Source organism: Nerophis ophidion, unplaced genomic scaffold (assembly GCF_033978795.1).
Source record: "Nerophis ophidion isolate RoL-2023_Sa unplaced genomic scaffold, RoL_Noph_v1.0 HiC_scaffold_52, whole genome shotgun sequence".
NCBI lineage: Eukaryota > Metazoa > Chordata > Actinopteri > Syngnathiformes > Syngnathidae > Nerophis > Nerophis ophidion.
Window position 1 is genome coordinate 468,859 of NW_026906974.1, and position 15,948 is coordinate 484,806.

Here is a 15,948-nt window from a genome sequence, read left to right on the forward strand (position 1 = left end):
GTGGGCAATATGGCCTAAAATCTAAATTGCGATAAATTCCAATCTGCCTGAATGCAGCTGGGATAGGCTCCAGCGGCCCCTGTGATGTTAATGTCAGTTACTGATGTATAAGCTTGGAGAAAAGATGAGGTTGTTTACAGTGTAAATCTGTATTCTGTATTGTTGTCTCAGCTATGCCGCCATCTTGTGGTCGAGTTTGCTCACTGCGAGTGCTCTGGTTTGAAAGTGTATTTCCTTTTCCTTCGTGCCTTGAACCCGAAGTAAGGTTTCGTCATTGATCTCGCCAAGCAACGTTTGTAAGTGTAACCAGGATTTCCACTGGATGTGGAACGGTAGCGCCACGGCAACAGACTCGATCCGTTTTTTGTTTCAGAGTCAATGTGTCAGTTTCCACCGCCTGGCTTCTATAAAAGGTGAAAAAAGAACAATCCAAACACAAGCACAGACGAAGCAGAAACAGACTGCTTTTTTATACTGTTAATCCTGCTAAAGTGATTTGGTATCCTGAAGTGAAACCCAAGGGTATTTTGGGAGGTCACTTAAACATCCGAAGCCTAGTTCCCAAGTGTGATGAAATCAGATTATTACTGTCCGAGTCTAATCTTGATTTTCTATGCATAAGTGAAACATGGCTGCATGATAACATTTTAACCAGCTTAATCAGTGTTCCGGGATATAAATGTTTTAGAAGGGACCGAACTGTGGGAAGGGGAGGGGGGGGGGGGGGGGGGGGTACTGATATATGTCAAAGACTTACTTAATGCAAGGGAAATTCCCCTGACTGCTGATATATCTACTGAATGTTTATGTATCAATGTCACACTATCACAAAACATGCAATTCAATGTATTGGTGGTATACAGCCCTCCATCTGCGTGCGCTGCAATGCTATGCGAAGACTTAGATGTACTGTTTAAGAATTTTAAGAATAACAGTGAAGTACCTGTCTTCGGACACTTCAACTTAAACTGGCTAGATAAACACTGCAGAAAAAAAATAAAAGACCTCACATCCAAACATGACTTTAGTCAGAAGATAGAACCCCAACATGTATCACTAAAAACACTCAGACACTAATTGAGTTAATCCTCACAAACAAGCCTGACAGAATCATAAAATCTAGTTACCGGCTTGTTAGATGATAATCTGACATTAGCTGCAAGAAAACCCACAAAGAAACGTCTGACGAGGTTTAAAAGTCAAGATCAGAAAACTTTTAAACTTGAGATCCCTCACCAATCAACAACTGCATTTGAAAACGAATTAAAGGGTCTTACTTGAGACGAGCTCCAACAAAATGGCCAAGTACACGCCTGTTGTAATCAGCTAATGTCTGCTATCGGACACATTATTGATCAATATATTAGAAAGCGAAAAAATTATGATATCCGGAAATTAATGAAAATAAGAGATTATGCCTCAAAAACTTTTATCAAAACTCGTAGTGACAGATTCGAAAATATTTAAAGACTTACGTAATCAAGTAGTTAAACATCTCGGAATGTCCCAATCAAACTATTACATCCACATGCTTTTAGAGGCCAAAGGAAATGGTAAAATGATCTGGAAACTACTACACAACCTATTAAACCCAGAGGGTAACACCACCCAAACCATATACATACTAAAGTAGGAGACAAAATCATTACTGATTGTACTCAAGTCTCAAATGAGTTCAAATAATTCTTTATAGAATCTGTCAAAAACCTTTCTTCGGGTTTTTCCTGTCTGACTAATGATGATCAAACAACAGACATACCTGATAAACAAGACAGCTCATTTCAGCTCAAGGAGGTTAGTCAGACAACTGTCTTAAATGCCATACATGACCTAAACACCACATACTCAAAGGATATTTATAACCTAGACACAGCTTTTATTTTTTAAATATAGCGGCATCCTTATACAGCCTCTTACCCGTCTTATTAATATTTCCATTAAAACTGGGCAATTCCCAGATGGATGGAAAACTGCACAGGTAATACCACTTTTAAAATCTGGTGATGCTGGATTGACATCTAACTATAGACCCATCAGCCTTCTTCCAGTTTCATCTAAAGTCCTGGAGAAGATTGTTTCGGAACAACTAATGCACCACCTTGAGACAAATCACTATTTGAATCCCTTGCAATTCGGACTCAGACGTAACCATTCTACAGAATCTGCCACTTGTTTTTTAACTGAAAAGATCAAACATTCCCTTGACAAAGGATAGGTAGTCGGTGCAGAATTTTCAGACTTAAAAAAAGCATTTGATACAGTCAATCATAACATTTTAACTTCAAAACTAACTACTGTAAATTCAACTTATTGAAACAGTCATTGTCCTGTCTTGAGTCACATCTAAAGGGCCGTGAACAATGTGTCACCATTAATAATGTGAGATCTTCCTTCCGCAAAATTGAAACAGGGATACCTCAGGGTAGTGTCTTGGGACCGATACTATTTAGTCTATACATCAATGACCTACCAGATGTATGCACAGATATAGATTTACAGATGTATGCGGATGACACAGTCATATATACATCTGGTAAGACCTGTACTCTAGTTGCTGAAAAGCTAAATGCTAAATTAGACAAAATAGCATCTTGGCTGGCATCATCCTGTTTAACCCTGAACACTAAAAAGACTAACTGTCTGCTTCTCCATAAAAAAGCAACCTCAAACAAACCTGAATATAAAAATTAATGATGAGGTCATTGAACAAGTACCTGAAGTCAAATATTTGGGCATAATCATAGACTATCAGCTGAATTTTAAAAGTCACATTAAGAAAATGTGTAAAACTCTGAAGGCCAACCTAGGCTGTTTTAAGATTATAAGAAACTGCTTAACTCTCAGCTGTGCTTTTACTTTTATGAATTCAATGATTCTTTCACACATATCTTATGGCTTAACTACATGGTCCCAGTCAGCAGTCAAGACCATTGAGTGTCTTTATTACCGTGCCTTGAAAGTCCTAGACAAGAAGAGAATACGATATCATCATTGCCAAATTTTAACCACATTTTAATATTTCCATTAAAACTGGGCAATTCCCAGATGGATGAAAACCTTGCCAAATTTTAACCAAATACAATATTTTAAGTTTTACCAATTTTATTTTGTTACATACAGTCAAACTGTTTTTTAAATGTTTGGATAACTCTGCTCCCCAATTGCTCTGCAAGGCCATTACAAGACTGCAAAGTGGTACCAGAACTACCACCAGAGCAATGTCAAAAGGCAACTGTTGCGTTCCATTCCGTAGAACATCTTTTGCCCAGACTGCCTTTTCAATAAAAAGACCACAACTATGGAACTCTTTACCTGACACTTTGAAAAGTATAACTGCACTTGTCACTTTCAAAGAACAAACAAAATGATGGCTAGTTGAGCAGCAATCGTGTTCCCATGTTTAGTTTTTTCTAATTTTTACTAATTGTTTTTTATCTAGCCTGCACTTTGTGTTGTTATTATTATCATTGGCTTTTATCTAGTTTGCACTTTGTATTATTTCTATTATCATTATTATCGACTCATTTTTGTCTTATTTTCATTTTCTTGTTTTAATGATGTTGGATCTGTGTTGTTGTTGTTGTTGTTGTTGGGGACAAGTGTTGTAAATTAGTTTTGGCTACAAACACTATGATGCATACATTGGATAACTGTTTCAGATGTCTATGGTTTTTGGATCCGTCCCTATTTCAAATAAACCTTAAAATATAATATATGTGAGTGGAATGTGTTGATGTTGGAATGGTTTGAATAGGTTAAAAAATGTGGGGATGGTGCAACTTGGACAAATGTTACTCAGGTGGGTGTACGCATGTGTGGAAGGTACGTAGACACAGAAAACTCCCCCACAAGCATGTTTGTGTGAGAGGTATTAAGACGGAGGTATTAAAACATTAGTCAGTCAATCAAACAAACGGTCAATGAACTTTGCAGTCATGGATACACTGTGTGTTTATTTTCTCCGGCTGCGGCTCTCAAACTTCGTTCGTTTGGTCTGAAAGCGTAAAAAAGCGCTGCCTCAATAAGACACAAATAAAGCGGGTCTGGGGGCCCAAACGTTGCCATTCTTTTGTGAGTGTAGGCGTGTAGTCCTTATGTGACATCATCACGTCACCTTCATGAGGAAGCTGAGCTTGTTTCATACACGACTCCCCTCAGCCGTCTCCACTCCAACACACATGAGCAGCTAACTTGGCTAACATTAGCAGGTGACCTACGAGAAAATTCTCACAAGACCACAACTCTTCTTCTCTGACCTTCCCAAAGTAATAATCCAGTCAATAATCACTGAACTCAACAAAAAAAATAAGGCATATTATTTCAACAATGACTTCCGGTGTCACAGAACTGGCTAATAAAACAAAATCTGCTTTTCATTGCACAATATCAGGGAAATTGACATAAATGTAAGAGCAATGTTGTCATTCTTAGAAGAAGCAACATTTTTTAGGGAAAATAATGCCTTGCCGGTAAAGTCTATTCAGGTGTACTGGAGAGGAGCCTAAGTCAGACAGTCGAACCTCGGATTCAGGAGGAACAGTGTGGTTTTCGTCCTGGTCGTGGAACTGTGGACCAGCTCTATACTCTGGGCAGGGTCCTTGTGCGTACATGGGAGTTTGCCCAACCAGTCTACATGTGTTTTGTGGGCTTGGAGAAGGCATTCGACCGTGTCCCCCGAGAAGTCCTGTGGGGAGTGCTCAAAGAGTATGGGGTATCGGACTGTCTTATTGTGGCGGTCCGCTCCCACTATGATCAGTGTCAGAGCTTGGTCCGCATTGCCGGCAGTAAGTCGGACCCGTTTCCAGTGAGGGTTGGACTCCGCCAAGACTGCCCTTGGTTACAGATTCTGTTCGTAACTTTTATGGATAGAATTTGTAGGCGCAGTCAGGGCGTTGAGGGGATCTGGTTTGGTGGCAGCAGGATTAGGTCTCTGCTTTTTGTAGATGATGTGGTCCTGATGGCTTCATCTGGCCAAGATCTTCAGCTCTCACTGGATCGGTTTGCAGAAGAGTGTGAAGCGACTGGGATGGGAATCAGCACCTCCAAAGTCCATGGTTCTCATCCGGAAAAGGGTGGAGTGCCATCTCGGGGTTGGGGAGGAGATCTTTCCCCAAGTGGAGGAGTTCAAGTACCTAGGAGTCTTGTCCACGAGTGAGGGAAGAGTGCATCGTGAGATCGACAAGCGGATCGGTGCGGCGTCTTCAGTAATGCGGACGCTGTATCGATCCGTTGTGATGAAGAAGGAGCTGAGCCGGAAGGCAAAGCTCTCTTTATCGGTCGCTCAAAGGTCCATCCTTACTTATGGTCATGAGCTTTGGGTTATGACCGAAAGGACAAGATCTCGGGTACAAGCGGCCGAAATTAGTTTCTTCCGCCGAGTGGCGGGTCTCTCCCTTAGAGATAGGGTGAGAAGCTCTGTCATCCAGGAGGAACTCAAAGTAAAGCCGCTGTTCCTCCACATGGAGAGGAGCCAGATGAGGTGGTTCGGGTATCTGGTCAGGATGCCACCCGAACGCCTCCGTCAGGAGGCGTTTAGGGCACGTCCGACCGGTAGGAGGCCACGGGGAAGACCCAGGACACGTTGGGAAGACTATGTCTTGCAGCTGACCGGGAACGCCTCGGAATCCCCCAGGGAGGAGTTGGATGAAGTGGCTGGAAAAAGAGGGAAGTCTGGGCTTCCCTGCTTAGGTTGCTGCCCCCAAGACCCGACCTCGGATAAGCGGAAGAAGACGGATGGATGGAAAATAATGTGTTCTGGACCACTCATTCATTCTTTAAACACGCTGTCATTTAAATTAGCGACTAAACAACGAAGCTAAAGCTGGAAAGGAAAATCCATACACCCACAACACATCTCATCTGCTTGTGTTGTGAACGACATCATCAATGTTGGAATAATATACAAACAGGACAGTACTCGCAACTTTCACCTCCACACATCGTTCTGAGAACAGCAACACACTTCCCCTTCACAATAATAGGTCTGACTGCGTTAACAAAATAAAGGTTTTAAAAAAAGCACCTTAAACAAGCATAAAGAACTTATTGATGCATTTACACAATTATTATGCTTCGACCCAAAGTACGGGTCAAAATTGTCGAAAGGTTTATTGCACAAATAAATGTGAGCGATTCTACATTTAATAAACAAACTGGAAAAAAAATTGCATTTGCCTTGGTGCCCTAAAATATGAACCCTCCTTTAAGGCAACACTTGTCTTGACCTTAAAAAGTAAAAATTTGAAGCCTGTCTATAATGTCCCATCCATCCATCCATGTTCTACCGCTTGTCCCTTTTGGATTCACAGGGGGGCGGAAGACGGGGTACACCCTGCAAAATTCCATAAAACCTTTACACTATTTATTTAAATCGTATCCTAATTAAAATGTATCCTCCAGTTTGTGGCTATTATAAGACATATTTCCAGAGGATATGCATTTTTACAGCATGTTTTAAAGAGACAGCATTTAAAAAAATGACTTCTGGGTATATTATATTGATCAAATAATTCTTATTTGTGAGCGGAATAAAGGCGCTCTCATTGACTCCATTGTTAGAATTAGGATAGTCAAGATTTTGCTAACGTTTGTTTAGGACTTAGAATGCATACAAAATAAAAACATGTTATTGTCTTACATATGGATTGTGAATGACAGGCAAAATAAAAAAAAATCAGATCCCCTTTGATCATTTCTCTACATCCTGTGAAAGGGATGATGCTGTGGTGAACGTGATAAAATAAGTAAATGTCGGGAAATGCAAATTTAAGGAAAAATGGCGGACAAACTTTTTAAAACCTGGTTAGAGATTGTTTGTAGTAAGCCCAGAGATGATTGTGTGTTATAAAATGATGGTAGAGTTACCTTTATTATTTGGGTTTAGGGGCCATGTCATGAGGCTCGTCCACAGCCCAACTCTGACTTGTTCCACCACTGACAGTTTGTAGTACAAATGGACTGGGATGTGTAACTCATCTTTAGTAGTTACATTCCACAGAACACCAACAACCACGTGGTTGCAAGACCACGTTGCAAGTAGCAGACGGAATGCATCATCCTCACAAGACAACACAACTTCTTATACACAATATATTAAGCATAGTGTTATTCATCAAATATAAAGTTAGTGAAGATGTAAGAGTAAGAAGTCAACAAACCTGTTCTGTGTAACACAACTTGATGTTTCTTGAAAACAGCGTCCAGTAGTTGATGTTGTCGCTCCTTCTCCTCTTTTGTTGGACAAAGTTCCTCCTCATACTTTGCTATCCTTCTTTCACACATTTTCACACAATCACAACACTTTACTCTCACACTTGATCTCTACTTAGCGATGTGTTGATAACTTCTGTGTCTTCTGTTAGCAGCTAACAAGCTAAGCTAACTAGCCAGCTAAGCTAACTAACAAGCAAAGATAGCACGAGAAGCGGCACAGTGCTTCTAGCGCATCGAGACCAATTTATCCTTAAATAAAGAATCAAATATGTATTTTATACGCCGTAAATATTATAAACTGGATAACAAATAATAAGACTGATTTATTAGCGTCCTGCACACTCCTTCTCCTCCTGTTCTGCTGTTTTCCGTTTACCCCGGAAGCTGGGAATGACGTCACAGCTGAGCGGATGAAGAGGTAGCTCTATATAAGATATTGCCTGCTGTCACTGTTACCATGCTTTTCTTTTACGTAATATTTATTTGAATAACAATGTGATATAAACGAGTGTCTTGTTTTTTAAAAATAAATTCAAAGTATATCAAACAAAGCTTTAATGTTGGGGTTCAGTGGCGCCCCCGTGCGACATTCATTGCAATGACAAGAGTGAAAGTGCTAGAAATTGTAGCGATATTACTGCCTGATTTATTTAAATTTACCCTTCCACGTGTTTTTATTATTGTTCAATTTTACTCCTGGATAATCTATTTTATACAAAACATTAATAAAACATTGAAATATCACAGAACGTGACGTCCAAGGAGCGCCTTTGTAAAAAAAAGTACAGGAGGTGACGTAAATTCACGCATGCGTGGATCGATCGTGTCGTGAATTTATATACATTTTTAAAAAGTATGAAACATTTGCTCTCATAAACAAAAGTCTCTCTCTTAAAGTGAAATCCAAACCCTCACATTGTGTTAATAATTTCAATTTATTCATTCAGTCTTGGAAGATTTGTACAAAATAGAAACACACATTATTATATTGGAATATATTAAGTCGTTTTAAAAAAGCGCATTTAAGCACAAGTTTATCATTTAATTATATACATTTTATTTTAATCTTATTGGAATGGTCTCTCATATTTACTTTTACTTTCTTTAACGGGTATTGTTTGTAAGAGGATTGGATTTAATGTGATGTTTTTTATATTGCTGAGTAAAATATTGAAAAAACATTGACTCATATTGTATTGAAAGTACCTTAATGTGTCTAAACATTGTTTATGTATGTTTAATTGTTCAATAACAAAATAAAATAAATACTCAGAAGTAGAACTGGCTAGCAATTAAACTCTTATATTAACATAAATAATGTTTAAGTTTTATTACATGACATTATACAAATATGTATATTAAATATAATTTGAATAGTTGGCAAGTAAACAAAATGCATTTGCCATACCTAATTGTATTATATCAATTATAACTCAACCCCACACTTTACAACATGTATTCACACTTTGTTGTGTGAAAATATTTTACATAAACTTAAATTCAATTATAATAATCATTATAATATAATAAGATATATAACAATGTGTGTTCTGGATCTGAATTAATTCATGGACTATAAAGAGTTAAACAATTAATATTTTTTTGTGAGGTGGCATCTTTTTCACCTGGAAACTTAAATCCTTAAGTGTGCAAAGAAAGTCTTACGTTTTATTTGTATTACATTTGAATAGAACCTTATTGAGCATATTAACAAGATTATGTTAGAAAATGTGCCGAGTATGAAAAATGTCATTTTGAATTTGTGTACAGGATGTAGAATGACTATGCTCTCGACCCAACATGGCTGACGGAAACCAAAATGTAGTAGGCCTAGTGGTTAGAGATTAGTTTTAACATTTAGCGCTCAGATTTAGATTCAGCTGTGATGAGGTAGCGACTTGTCCAGGGTGTACCCCGCCTTGGATGGATGGATGGATTTAAATTCAGATTTAAGATTTATGTTTAGATTTAACATGAAGCGCTCTCATTTAGATAGAGATGTAGATTTAAGATTTAGATTTACATTTAGACTTAGATTGAAAATATAGCACTAACATTTAGATAATTTAGTTTTAAGATCTAGGTTTAGATTTAAGATTTAGATTTAGTTTTAACATTTAACGCTCACGTTTACAAACCCAGTTTCCATATGAGTTGGGAAATTGTGTTAGATGTAAATATAAACAGAATACAATGATTTGCAAATCCTTTTCCACCCATATTCAGTTGAATATGCTACAAAGACAACATATTTGATGTTCAAACTGATAAACTTTATTTTTTTGCAAATAATCATTAACTTTAGAATTTGATGCCAGCAACACGTGACAAAGAAGTTGGGAAAGGTGGCAATAGATACTGATAAAGTTGAGGAATGCTCATCACATTACTTTTTATTCATGTATGTATGTAGAAGTGTCTGGTTGCATCAGCTCCGCTGCTTTAATATTCTTTCATGTCCTTTGTGTTCTTCGATGTTTGATGTTTCCCTCCACATGTAAGAGGGATGTGTACTATGTGTGCTATGGCTATGAGTTGTTTTTTTCCCCTTTGGCCTCAGTCTGGACCCCCTCTCCAGAGGCCCAGGCTTAGACCCATTTTTTTTATTTTATTTCATTTTATTTTATTTTAATCTTTAATTTTTTTCTCCCATTCCCCCCCCCCACTTTTTTATAAAGGGTGCCGGAAGTCGGCAGACCCGTCAGTGATCCTGTTCTGTCTCCCTGTAATGTTTGTCTGATCTTGAATGGGATTGTGCTGAACATTTTTTATTTTCCTGAAGGAACTCTCCTGAGGGAATAAATAAAGTACTATCTATCTATCTATCCATCAATCTATCCATCAATCTAGCTATCTATCTATCCATCTATCCATCTATCTATCTATCTATCTATCTATCTATCTATCTATCTATCTATCTATCTATCTATCTATCTATCTATCTATCTATCTATCCATCCATCCATCCATCCATCCATCCATCCATCCATCCATCCATCTATCTATCTATCTATCTATCTATCTATCTATCTATCTATATATCTATCTATCTATCTATCTATCTATCTATCTATCTATCTATCTATCTATCTATCTATCTATCTATCTATCTATCTATCCATCTATCCATCCATCCATCCATCCATCCATCCATCCATCCATCCATCCATCCATCCATCCATCCATCCATCCATCCATCCATCTATCTATCTATCTATCTATCTATCTATCTATCTATCTATCTATCTATCTATCTATCTATCTATCTATCTATCTATCCATCCATCCATCTATCTATCTATCTATCTATCTACCTATCTATCTACCTGTCTGTCTGTCTGTCTCTCTGTCTATCAAACACTTATTTGGAACATCCCACAGGTGTGCAAGCTAATTGGGAACAAGTGGGTGCCATGATTGGGTATAAAAACAGCTTCCCAAAATATGCTCAGTCTTTCACAAGAAAGGATGGGGTGAGGTACACCCCTTTGTCCACAACTGCGTGAGCAAATAGTCAAACAGTTTAAGAACAACATTTCTCAAAGTGCAAATCAAAAAATTTAGGGATTTCAACATCTACGCTCCATAATATCATCAAAAGATTCAGAGAATCTGGAGAAATCACTCCACGTAAGCGGCATGGCCGGAAACCAACATTGAATGACCATGACCTTCGATCCCTCAGACGGCACTGTATCAAAAACCGACATCAATCTCTAAAGGATATCACCACATGGGCTCAGGAACACTTCAGAAAACCACTGTCACTAAATACAGTTTGTCGCTACATCTGTAAGTGCAAGTTAAAGCTCTACTATGCAAAGCGAAAGCCATTTATCAACAACATCCAGAAATGCCACCGGCTTCTCTGGGCCTGAGATCATCTAAGATGGACTGATGCAGAGTGGAAAAGTGTTCTGTGGTGTGATAAGTCCACATTTCAAATTGTTTTCGGAAATATTCAACATCGTGTCATCCGGACCAAAAGGGAAGCGAACCATCCAGACTGTTATCGAAGCAAAGTTGAAAAGCCAGCATCTGTGAAGGTATGGGGGTGCATTAGTGCCCAAGACATGGGTAACTTACACATCTGTGAAGGCACCATTAATATTGAACGGTACATACAGGTTTCAGAACATATACTGCCATTTAAGCGCCGTCTTTTTCATGGACGCCCCTGCTTATTTCAGCAAGACAATACCAAGCCACATTCAGCATGTGTTACAACAGTGTGGCTACTCAGTGGCCTAGAGGTTAGAGTGTTCGCCCTGAGATGGGTAGGTCGTGAGTTCAAACCCCGGCCAAGTCATACCAAAGACTATAAAAATGGGACCGTTTACCTCCCTGCTTGGCACTCAGCATTAAGGGGTTGGAATTGGGGGTTAAATCACCAAAAATGATTCCCGGGCGCGGCACCGCTGCTGCCCACTGCTCTCCTCACCTCCCAGGGGGTGATCAAGAGTGATGGGTCAAATGCACAGAATAATTTCGCCAGACCTAGTGTGTGTGTGACAGTCATTGGTACTTTAACTTTACTTTACTTTAGCAGGTATGTTAAAACCTGACATGGACTGTAGTTGAAATAAACATTGTTGAAACATATTGTTACATTCTACAATAATGTTGTGTACAAATAATCATGAAAGGTACATTACATCATTGTTATCCTGTCATCACAAATGTTCTAAGTGTCATGGATTATCTACTAATAGGTTATATCAATTGACAGTTATTTGTTTACTAAACAGTACCAATTAACAGTTATATTACTCGGCAGATGATTTTAAATGACACAATTTTATTCTTTTTTTCAGTCCCCAAAACTCAACACTGGAGTGGAATCCGTGGAACATGATCATCATCAAAAAATATTGTTTTTCATGAGACACACAAATCATTGTAATGTATGCAATACCTGGAGATGGCAAGATGTTGAAAATCTTCAAAATCATCCTAAATGTTGAACTTTTACACAAACGGAATAAATATTACATGCATTAAAACTCAAACACTACACAAGTTAAACCTCTAAAATGATTTTTTTTATTCAGATTGTGTTTTCTATGATCTTATATAGTTACACAGCCAGCAAAACAGGTAGAATATGCACTATTGACTTCTTCTCAATAGCAAGCCACAGCTAATGGGGAGCACAGTGAACATTGATGGAAGGCATACACTCGGCCTGAAGGAAACAAAACTGCCTTTCTTTGCTGATAGGATTGTAGAACAATTGTTCCGCCTCAAGCACCTGTCGCCGCACATACGGAAGTGCGCCCCTTTGGAAAGGCTTTCCTTCAAATGATTCTAATTACAGCATATCATCGTTTTTACTTCTTTACTTTTTCTTATTTACTGTATTTTCTGTGGAACAAAAAAAAATCATAACTTGAAAGTTTCCATTCTTCCAAAAGCAAAAGAGTTCATTTAAGAAAAAAAACGGAATAGACCACTTAAAATATTTTTTAGGATGTTGTTTTGCAATTGAAGACAATACCTGTTCGTTCTGTGATAGGGAAACAAAATAAACAGTTTATTTTATGAATGTATGCAAAGTAAATGTTCACTATTGGATTTTGCCTTACACTCCGAAATTTGATTGATATTGATATTGTTTTTGGGATGTTAAAAAAACAAAACAGAAAAAGTAACAAATGTTTAAAACACAAAAATGGGATTTTTTTTTTAAATCCAAAATGTAATTTCTAAAAACAAAACCATCCTTCCACAGACAATTTAGTCATTTTCTTTCACTTTCACATTGCATAAAGGTCTGGGGACATACATATAAAACAACCACAACACAATCATCATATTACAAAAGAGAGTAAAAAAGATAATGAATAAAATGGATTATAGAGACCCAACAAATGATTCATAAAGTCACACATTTTAAAATTGTATAAAAGACAACTGTTCAAATGATGTATAAAGTAAATAATAATATGCTTCCTGAAGTGGTCCAGAAGATGTTTCAGATGTGAACCAGTACATATGTATATCATATAAAGGTGATAATCTATGGGATTATTAACAATTACAAATAAAAATATGCAACACTTCAATATTTTTTTTCCCAAGATGGCGCTGCTGTAGTGGCTGCTGTTGGCAGGATCTCTGGGCTCTTGTGTCATCCTTTTGTGTTTCTCTCTTCTTTTCACGTGTTATTATATTTTTTTGCCTTTTGGTCCGGGACCCTTTGGGACTGTGTGACAAGGGGTGTCACTTTCGTGACCTTTGCGGTGCTTTTTTTGTGGACTTCTGGATCTGCCTCCCGGGAGCCTTTTGGCCATAGAGACCAGCTGCTGGGTCTCTGCCACACCGGAGTCAGTTTGGAAGGACAGGAGGAGATGCGGATGAAGAGACAGGACTGCGGAGCTAGCTCTGAGTGCCGGGACGGACAAGCTTCACAGTGTTTTGGCTGAATGAGCCGGTGTCGGACACCTCAGTCTCCTTGCACACATCCTCACTCATCCATGCGGACTGGACATTGGCCGAGAGTTGGTTGGCGGCTCTCTTGGTTGCTTTGTTGGGTCTGCTCCCGTCTCTGGCCATGCTCCCTTCACCCCAGCAGACGATGGCGTGGAACACCGCAGAGGCCACCACAGTGTATATGTTTCCTTTACTTTTTATTCATGTATGTATGTACAAGTGTCTGGTTGTATCCGCTGCTTTAATGTCTTTCATGTCCTTTGTGTTCTTTGATGTTTCCCTCTTACACACATGTGAGAGGGATGTGTACCATGGCTATGAGTTTTTTTTTTTTTTCCCTTGGCCTCAGTCTGGACACCCTCTCCAGGGCCCAGTCTTAGATAGAATTTTTTGTTATTTTATTTTAATCTTCTATTTTTTTCTCCCATTCCCCCCTTGTTTACCTGTATCTCACCTTTTTTGTAAGGGGCGCTGGAAGCCGGCAGACCCGTCAGCGATCCTGTTCTGTCTCCCTGTAATGTTTGTATGATCTTGAATGGGGTTGTACGGAAAATGTTTATTTTCCTGAAGGAACTCTCCTGAAGGAATAAATAAAGTACTATCTAATCTATCTAAAACAGAATAAAATAAGTGTAAAATTGTCTGATGAATATATATACACACATAAAATGTTTATTGTATTTAAAAGGTATTTTACTGTTTACTCTCACCTTTTCAAATTAGTTTGTTTCAATTTTAATAAAAGTACACAATGTTGCATATTAATGCATGTAATGGACTGAAAAAAAAAGAGTGTATAAATATAGAAGCATGTTAACAAGATTGTTAGACAAACAACAATGTCACACATGTTATATGTGCTGATGTTGTTAGAAAGTCAAAATGAAAGTCTGGACAGTTTATTTCAAATCCTGCAGTTTCATTTGCTGCTGCTGTTCTCACCAGCACACTTGTGTTTCTTACACTGCTACTTAGAAGACAATCTTTCACCACACACACTGCAACTCAACACTTTCTCTCCTGGGTGTCTTCTCATGTGTCTTACAAGGTCTGATCGGTCACAAAAGCTTCTGTTGCATATTCAACAGGAATGTGATTTTTCACCAGTGTGTGTTCTCTTGTGTACTTTCAAATATAGACTTTGTGTAAAACATTTACCACAGATTGAACAGGAAAAAGGTTTTTCACCAGTGTGTGTTCTCATGTGTCTTTTCAAACTCTGACTTTCTGTAAAACCTTTACCACAGGTTGAACAGGAAAAAGGTTTTTCACCAGTGTGTGTTCTCATGTGTGATTTCAAATGTTGACTTTGTGTAAAACCTTTACCACAGATTGAACAAGAGAAAGGTTTTTCTCCAGTGTGTGTTCTCATGTGTTTTACCAAACTTGAACTTTGTGCAAAACCTTTACCACAGAGTGAACAGATAAAAGTTTTTTCTCCAGTGTGTGTTCTCATGTGTACTTTCAGACGACAATGGTATTTAAAAGTTTTGTGACAGAGAGAACATGTGAAGTGAGTGTTGTCAGTGTGACATGTCTTATCATCTTTAGAGTCTTCATCATCAGTGTCAGGAGAGTGTGACGTTGTGTCCTCACTATCTGATAGTGGAGCTAAGAGCTTTTCTGCTTGTGATCCTCCACAGTGGTCTCCATCAGCTTCTGTTGTCATGTGTTGTGTTGAGCTGCTGCTTGGAGGCTCCCCCCCTCCCCTCTCCTCACTTTCACCTTTCACCTCATCATCTTCACTCTTCACAGGGACACCAGTCACTGGGAACTCCTCCAACCATTTAGGCTGACTGATGCCCTCTTCCTCCTCTTCCTCTCTAATGTACGGTGGCTCTTGGTCCTCCTCTTCCACTTTAAAGTAGAGGGTCAGTGGGTCCTCCTCTCCCTTCTTAATGTGAAGGGTCAGTTTAACATTATGGGTCTGTGGCGTCTCGTCTTCCTCTTTAATGTGGGGGGCCTGTGGTTCCTCTCCTCCCTCTTTAATGTGTTGGGAGTGTGGTACCTCTTCTTCCTCAAGTATGTTAGGGGACTGTGGTTCCTCCTCCTGCTCATTGGGAAGATGCGCTTCTTTTAGGTCTGTGAAACAGGAGAAAACAAACATTCTTGAGAAAAGTCCAGCTTTGCTCAGTCACATGAGACATTGCCCTGCACCAACATATGATCTCACAATCTCATCAGTTTCCCCTCACAGCAATCAGAGTACTTCCAGCTGACACATGAAGAAGACCTCCAGGGGAATGCCTTCCCAGGCTAACATCCAATCCACCTTATTCATATAAAAACATCCTCAAATTAATT

The 15,948-nt window shown here is 38.7% G+C and overlaps 2 protein-coding genes across 5 annotated transcripts in view; one reads left to right on the forward strand and one right to left on the reverse strand.

Annotated features, from left to right (window-relative positions):
• LOC133546948 (zinc finger protein 567-like) overlaps positions 1–15,948 on the forward strand; it is a 334,269-nt gene that overhangs the window by 205,896 nt on the left and 112,425 nt on the right. The gene's annotated exons all lie outside the window — the stretch shown is intronic.
• Positions 1–15,948, reverse strand: part of LOC133546947 (gastrula zinc finger protein XlCGF57.1-like) — a 91,853-nt gene that overhangs the window by 2,609 nt on the left and 73,296 nt on the right. Inside the window, exon 1 of one of the 4 annotated variants that reach the window (XM_061892793.1) lies at positions 7,158–7,543. The exons of 1 other annotated variant lie outside the window; for it this stretch is intronic. In XM_061892793.1, coding sequence (XP_061748777.1) covers positions 7,158–7,281 — 124 coding nt within the window. In that variant the 5' untranslated portion in view covers positions 7,282–7,543. Of the gene's footprint in view, positions 1–138; positions 401–7,157; positions 7,544–14,224; positions 15,727–15,948 lie in introns of those variants that run through there. 2 more of the 4 variants (XM_061892794.1, XM_061892795.1) reach the window with 2 other exon arrangements.